This window comes from Cryptotermes secundus, unplaced genomic scaffold, assembly GCF_002891405.2.
Source record: "Cryptotermes secundus unplaced genomic scaffold, Csec_1.0 scaffold478, whole genome shotgun sequence".
Lineage (NCBI taxonomy): Eukaryota > Metazoa > Arthropoda > Insecta > Blattodea > Kalotermitidae > Cryptotermes > Cryptotermes secundus.
The window spans coordinates 558012-566057 of record NW_019721767.1 but is presented as its reverse complement, the minus strand read 5'-3'; the positions used below and the strand labels follow the sequence as shown (position 1 = coordinate 566057).

The window sequence follows — 8046 nt, the reverse complement described above, 5'->3', positions numbered from 1 at the left end:
GCATTACGATTAGAGGAGGCCACTCGACATCACTGGCAGACTTCCTCTAATACGAGACTGAGGTGTCGTGTGTGCTCTTCGCGTGGGAAACGGGGTTACATCTGGACAAAGTGCATGAATTGCGACATCGGACTCTGCATTCAATTAGATGACACAGGAGGGAAGACTGTCTACTTATAAAGCTGGTGCCCAAAAATAATGTAAGTAGAACAAGAATTTCTACCTTAAAATTAGATTTTAAAACACTGTGCGCATGCGCGTACCCATACGGTGTCACACGGCCACTCGGCTATACTTTAAAGGTCTCCATACCGTGTCACTAGGCTCTTAAAGGTTAAGATTAATCCCATTTTTATGCAGTTTTGTTATGATGAAATCAGTAACATGGACCCAAACAGTGTATTAAATATAAATATACAGTTTTTTATACAAAATGAATGCAGCCTGATGACAGAGGAATATTTGTGCATTTCAAAAATGTATGCCTAAAAAATAAGATTTGCATTTCAGGTCAAGATTGATTTCAAAAGTTTTGTTGATTTATTCAGCAACTGTTTAGAATAGTTTGATATTTAATTTCTTTTAAAATGTATAGGAACTAATGTAAATACAACAGTGTTCATAATTTGTATAACTGGTGTGTTCATATACTGTTTTCACTTACCTGATATCCTAAGTTTTGTAATAAAGCAGTTTCAGAAATTCACAGGAATGTCCATGATAAAAGAATGTTCACCAGACGTAACTACATTAGTTTCTGCTAAGAAGATTAGTGATTATAAAGAAAGGATGTGAACATATTTCAACCTATATGAAATATATATTTTGTTTCGGTATGTTCAGTATCTGTAAATGTGCAATGCTAAAATTCTCCTCCCCTGTACTGCTAACAAAATTTTTGCATTTGTTTATTTTTTGTTTGGTTGGTTGGGTGCCCACATGTGTGTACTGTATTACTTAGAAGATAAGATGTCCTCAAATTTAAGACACATCCAATTTTTAAATGAGGAAAAAATTAGAAAGGTGTATTTATTTCAGTGAGTTAATTTACAACACATCAATTAAAATAAACAAAATATTTGGAACACATTTAAGGTGAAAAGTAATGGAAAATATACCAGAAGGAAATGGAGATTTAAAATGTTCACTACATGCACATTCAGTCCAATCTTTGTTATTTAATCAGAAAGTTCATCCAGTGAACCTTCAGTTGCACCCATGCCACTTTGTTCACTGTTGTCCCAAAGAACTCTTGCATTCCATCTTCTGCATTAGACAATCAGCACTTTAAAAACGATTTTGGAATAATATTGACTGGCACTTATTTCCAAGCTTTTGATATCCACTACCCTCTTACTATCACTGATGCTCTTTTTATCTTGCCACTAGGTGTCAATATATGATTGTCTTTATTCAGCCAGAACCAGTCGCACCATAGCTCAAGCGGTTAGTTGCTGACTTTCCACTGCGGCGGCCCAGGTTCGATCCCAGGTCTCGTCATGTGGGATTTGTGGTGGACAAAGTGGCGCTAGGGCAGGTTTTCTCAGAGTGCTTCAGTTTCCCCTGCCAATCTTCATTCCACCAAATTCTCCATCATCATAATCACCCGGGGCAGGTATAATAGGCCAACCAGTGGCCGCCATGCCGAGTGGACCCAACATGACTCCACCCCCCACTATGTGAATTAAAAAGAAATAAATTATTCAGCCAGGCACCATAATCTTTATGGAGAAGATGCTTGAATGGTCTGTTAATTGACACATCAAGTGGTTGCAATTGACTTGTCATGCCACTAGGAATTATCATTAGTTTGGTGTTTTTGTTCCTTAACATGTTTCTGCTTGTTATTTTTTTTGGGGGGGGGGGCAAACTATTAAATTTTGGCAAAATTTTTTGTTGGCACTGTCTTTCTGCTTAATATTACGTATGCTGGTAATTTATTGCCATTTGCACTTATACATAGCATGACAGTACCATGTAACTTTTTGTAGCCTATAGTTTTCATTGCCGCTTGTTTTTCCCTTTTTAAATCTACAGTATAATTGCAAGGCATGTCACAAAAACTGCAGAGTTGCTGATTTGACTTAAAAGATTACTTATTCCACAGTGTAGTCCAATAACAAAACACTGAAATTTAATCAGTTTGATTTCAAATTCTGAAGGAACTTTTTGACTAATTTTCATCCTTCATCATAATGATAAGCTTTCTCCATAAACTTTTCACAGCATTCACAAGTAGCCTTGAAAGGTGTATTACTGTTACTAGTACATTCTTTTGCTTTTGACATTAAGGATTCCCCAGTGAAAAGTAATCCTTTATTTCGTAAATCTTTGAAATACTCTAAAACAGAGGCATCAGTCTCAGGATTTCTCGCTCTCCTTGGTCCAGAAAAAGGCTGTACAATTACCTATCTTTTCAGCACACTTTTCTTTTGAATGCAGCAGGATACATAAAACTCTTTTCCATGGGTAAAAATTGAACATGACTGGAAGATAAGAACGTCAGGCAATGACTGAACTGAAAGTTGGGGATTGACTCACAGTTGAAGGTGGGGGAGGGGGGATGTGGCTTGGTGACTCACTCCGAATGTGTTTACGTTAGGTTCTTTCCAGGCTGCCCCATGGACAGTTTGCAAACTTGTGAGTAATTCCTCAAATTTAAGCTGCACCTCAGTTTTTAAATGGGAAAAAATGTGAGAAATGTGCAACTTATATTGAAGTAATACGGTATACATATACACGGAGCCAATATAAAATATTTTCCTGCCATAAATTACCAATTTTGTGTTTATGTCTCAGTTCTGTCCAGGTGATACCGTGAGAACAACATTCATTTCAAGTCATCCTATATCAGATATTTTTAAAACTCTGATCCCTTTCTTTCAGTGTACTTAAAAACATAATTAAGTTTACATTTTATGTATAGTTCTTGTCTTTGATATGGTTTAGCATCACGTGAACATACTTTTAAGGTGCCCATTTCTTTTGCATTCAGCAGTATTATTTTTAAAGATAAGAACATCTTTATTCTCTTTCATTTTTTGACTACAGTTTTATAAAATGTTTCTGAAGAAAATTCAGTAGCTTACTTATTTTCGTTTAGATGATAAGTTTCATGAAAGCTTATCTTTCTGGCATAGGTAAATTAAGGTAAACTCCGCTTCCATTTTCCCCCCTATGTACAATTAAATTCTCTCACTTATATACTTGTGAGTACCATGTGGCTAATATTGAAAATTCTAATATCTTATCTGATCTTTGGAAGAGATTTGACACATAAGAGCTTTATACTTCTGTTGAAACAGCATTGTGAAAACACGTTTATCCAATGCAGTTTCACTCCGCAGAAATCAGACATGTATACTAATGTCCAAAGAATTGTTCCACGATTTGAACTGGTGTCTTTTCCTGAGATGTTTCTATTTTTCACGGCACCAATCTTTTGCCTCTTTCGTATGTGGGTGTGCAAGCAAGCGTGCACTGAATTACTGATTCCTATTCCATCTGAAAGTGTTCTGAAACTCTGTGGCAGACACACTTGCAAAGTATATATACACATCACATCTCTATGCACACAATGTGTGTAGCAAATGTACTGAAGAAATGTGTAGTATTTGCAAGGGTTTTTTCTTTAAATCTTCATTCAGTGTTAACATCAGGTACCCTAATTTATTTTGCCTTAATGTCAGTTTTCTTTTCCTGAACCAGATATTTCTTAGCCATTGTCATATGCCATGGCACATTTATCACATGTTTTATCTCTTTAACATTTAAATGTAATGTAGTTACACATGAATACCGACAATAATTCATAAATTATAGTAACTCAACCTTCATGTAGCTTTGTAAATTATTTCCTGTTGCCATCTTTCCATGGTTATTGCATTTTAACAAGCAGTGTGTCCTAGGTTAGAACTGGGATACCGCTGCTAAAAATGATTATGAAGAAAGCAATGAATACAAATTCTGATATTATGTGGTCTCTGTATTCATGTGTACATTAGATATGTCTCTTGTTACTTTGTTTTTAAGGCTTTTACTACATACAAACTCATAAAATTCTAAAACAATATTTATTTATAATTTCATCTAAAATATCTTCAGTTTGTATATTCACATAATTAAAAAAATGACTAAAGTATCAATTTAAAAACACAGCAACTGCTAGATTTCATAAAATAAGTTACAATAAAACAAGTTCATATGAAGAGTTCCTATGGAACTAAAACTCTTGTCTGCATCCTTCAGACTCATGCTGTGTAGCAAGATTATTCACTTGGTCAGGTCTCTTCATTACAAATATCACACACACTCCTTACCCATGAATACAATCACATTCGGGTATTTATTCTTCATATACACATCAGTCCACCCTCGATGATCAATCTCCAACAGTAGCTCTGTCCACTATCACAGCAAGTACGCTTTACATCTTGGTCTTCAGAATTACAGCATCTATTGGAACTCGGGTAGTCTAGTATGTACAAACACTTCTAAACATAGTCTTATACATTACATATTATGTCTCCTTGACTGATCCCTACAAGCTACAGCTGCCACTAGAGCTGCACCTCGTCCACTTCCATCCTCCGAAAGCATGAGGTCAAACTGTAATGAGAATTACACTTTAAGTTACTTTGTGTCTGTAGCTGGCTCGTTTGAAGTATTTTTTCTTATTGCTAGTGGGGTGGGACTAAGTCCCTTGTACTGCGGCCACTTCTGGCCCATTGTACCAGCCCCAGATGATAGGTGAGGGTGATCGTGGAGCAGTTGGTGGAATGAAGATTGGCAGGGGAAACCGAAGTACTCAGAGAAAACCTGCCCCAGCACCACTTTGTCCACCACGAATCCCACTTGACCAGACCCGGGCCGCTGCGGTGGGAAGCCGGCGACTAACCGCTTCAGCTATGGTGCAGCCTTGTTTGAAGTGGATATACTGCTTACAGAACATGGACTCTATACCCATTTGCTCCATCAGCATAACAGTACACACTCCAGTTCTGGCAGTGGTAGTCACTACAACAGCTACTTTTAACTAGAATTTCTGAATGCAACTTACATCTTTTCTAAGCGGCCTCCGTAGTCTAGAGGTAACGTTCCCACCTCATGACTCGTAGTACGCGGGTTCAAATACCCGGTGGAGGTCGTCGAATTTTTAAGGGCGGAAAAATTCAGGGAACAAGTCCTCCGGGAGGGACTTTAAGCCGTGGGTCCCGTGTCATAGCTTTATGGCACGTAAAAGAACCTCATACCTCCAAAGGAGGTCACTGAGCAAAATTGTGGACGTTTGCTGCCCAACAGCAGTCTCCAATACCTCCGGTAGATGGGGGAAGCATTATAGATACTTCTCAGTCAGTAGAGCCGGTCTCGCTGGCTGGGCGGGACTGATGGTAAGCACCAATACCGGTATGATATAGAGGCTGGTAGAACTCATAGAGGGAAGCACAATGGACCACTACAGGTCTAAGTGCATGGGGAAACCCACCCTCTCTAATAACTAACTGCATCTTTTCTACTACTAGTTTAGAAAGGCGTGGGGATTAGTATGCATTCTTTATTACTGATTGCAGATACGAATCTGTTACTGGAAAGCTAATCGTCATATGAACACTATTACCCCTGTAGATTCTAAAGGTTTCTGACGATGGGACCCAGTTGGGTACCTTAGCAAGAGCTGACCTCAATCACAACCAAATACCCAAAATCCCAGTAATTCTGGGTACTATATTTGTTACTTCCAATTCCTGGAAGTTCCTGAAGCTAGTTTCTCAAACCTGATGGGCAGCAAGAATTGCATGAAGCTCAGAAAAGTGGCCTTCTACATAATCCACCTTCAGTTGTACCTACCAGTGTGAATCTGTCTCCTCTATGATGAATATCATCAGGTCATACAGGACTCATGTTTAAGGTTCACCATTAGTAGTTACAAACCAGAATTCACAAAGTCAGAGAACTTAATGCAGTGTAAGTCTTTTAGTACAAAAACTTTCCATTTACTTGTATATTTCTGTTCTTAAAATTTTATGTTCATTTATTATACATATTGAAGGGAAACCAGATTAGTAACATTTTACGAAGGTCATACTGAAAGTCATGAGCAACAATTTTTTGTAAAGTAACATGCTTTATTATTGACAAACCAAATACACCACCTCAATCTACAGACCTTTCTTTATTTTTCCCCATAATCACCACTTCTTTGTGCACATTTCTTCTAGCATTCTGGGAGTTTGAAAGTTCCCCTTCTGTAAAATTCCATTCCAGCCATCCAAAGACACTGACACACTGCTTTCTGAATTGCCTTTCTTGCCTCAAAACATTGTCCACACAGCTGATCCTTCACAAATCCAAAAAGATGGTAGTCAGAGGGTGCCAGATCAGGGCTATAGGAGGAGTGTGGAAGAACTTCCCACCCCATATTTGCAGTTGCTTCCAATGTGAGGCCAGCGGCATGGGGGCGAGCATTGTCATGCAGGATGATGATGTTTCATCCTGGACGTTTATCGCGCGATGCATGACAGCTTGTGCAGCGTCTGGACATAACAAGCAGCATTGATGGTTTGCCAAGGTTCCAGGAATTTGGGCAGAATAAACCCCTCTGCATCCCAGAAGACTGTTCCCATCACCTTCGCAGCTGATGGCACTGTCTTTGCCTTCTTTTTTGATGGAGAATGCAAATGGTGCCATTCCATACTCTGCCGTTTCATTTCATCCTTGAAATGGTGAAACCAGGTTTTGTCACCTGTCACAATACAGAGCAAAAAATCGCCTTCGTATCGATATCTCTGCAGATCTTAGGTGATGGCTTTTCACTGACCTTTGTGGTCTTCAGTCAATAACCGCGGGACCCAACGAGCACAAACTTTCCTATAGCCCAAGCTTTCAATCATCTCCTGTATTGCACTGTGCCCTATTCCAAGTTTTTGGGCTATTGTGTCCACAGTCACATGCCTGTCATCTTGAATGATCTCATCCACTCTTTCCTTGTTGCGTTCAGTTGAGGCTGTTCGAGGACGACCACTCCAAGGCTCATCTTCGATGCTAGTGTTTCCATTTTTTAAAATATTTCACCCATCTTCGAACACTGCTCGCACCCATGCACACACTTCCAAAAGCACGCTGAAGTCTCTGGTGAATTTCTGCAGCGGGGATTTCCTCTTTCACAAGAAATTCGATAACAGCACGCTGGCGAAATGACATCGTCAGCCATTATGTTAGGAGTGATACTAGTCACGTGATGCAAGCTATTGACATCAACGAGACACTCAAAGTTAACACAACAGCTGGTTCCACCTACCACCATACTCTCTTTCATCTGCTGTTCCCACGCTGCATACAAAAAAAAAGTTGCTCATGACTTTCAGTACGACCTACGTACATTCTGAAGTAAAAATTAGCACTTGGGATTCAAGAAGAACTTAAACTGTGAAATTTCCATTTTTGTACATTCTTATTAGCCACTAAGATGACTGACATTAAATTAAATAAACAAGTGCACTCTTAGAATTCTGGACACTCCCAAGTAGCATTTGCCATGCTAAAGTCTGCCTGACCCTGGTCATGTAGCTTTTGTGCTGCAATACTGGAACAGGCCAGTGCCAGGAAGGATGAGTGTGTACATGTCTTAAGAGCACAAACTGGAGATCTTCAACTAGATAATTTCTACTTTCTCATATACATAGTATACAAGGTGTGGCAATAAAGAAACCGGATTACTTTTATGACTCATTTCCGGCCACGTCATTGACGAAGAGGAGGGTAGGGCATTGACCCTTGGACTTCCCTCTACCGTCACACAAAGTTTAATTCACGTGCATCGGTTAGTCTGGCCGCGACCATTGTTAGAAGCGGATCGTGTTTCTGAGCTCCGTCGGAATAATGCTGAGTGCTAATGCAGAACAACGTGCTAACATCAAATTCCTCACAAAACTTGGAAAATCTGCCACTGAAACTTACAATTTGTTGACAGAAGTATATGGTGATCAGTGTCTATCTCGCACGCAAGTTTTCGAGTGGTTTAAGAAGTTTATGGAGGGTAGGAAAAAC

The 8046-nt window shown here is 39.1% G+C and overlaps 1 protein-coding gene across 5 annotated transcripts in view; it reads right to left on the bottom strand.

Moving 5' to 3' along the window:
- Positions 1-3051: 3051 nt before the first annotated feature.
- The window catches only part of LOC111875692 (hexokinase type 2), a 121431-nt gene continuing 116436 nt past the window's right edge, over positions 3052-8046 (bottom strand). For all 5 annotated transcript variants that reach the window (XM_023872133.2, XM_023872137.2, XM_023872132.2 and 2 more), the window contains one exon: positions 3052-4608. In XM_023872133.2, the coding sequence (XP_023727901.1) occupies positions 4513-4608 (96 nt within the window). In that variant the 3' untranslated portion in view covers positions 3052-4512. The remainder of the gene's footprint in view (positions 4609-8046) is intronic.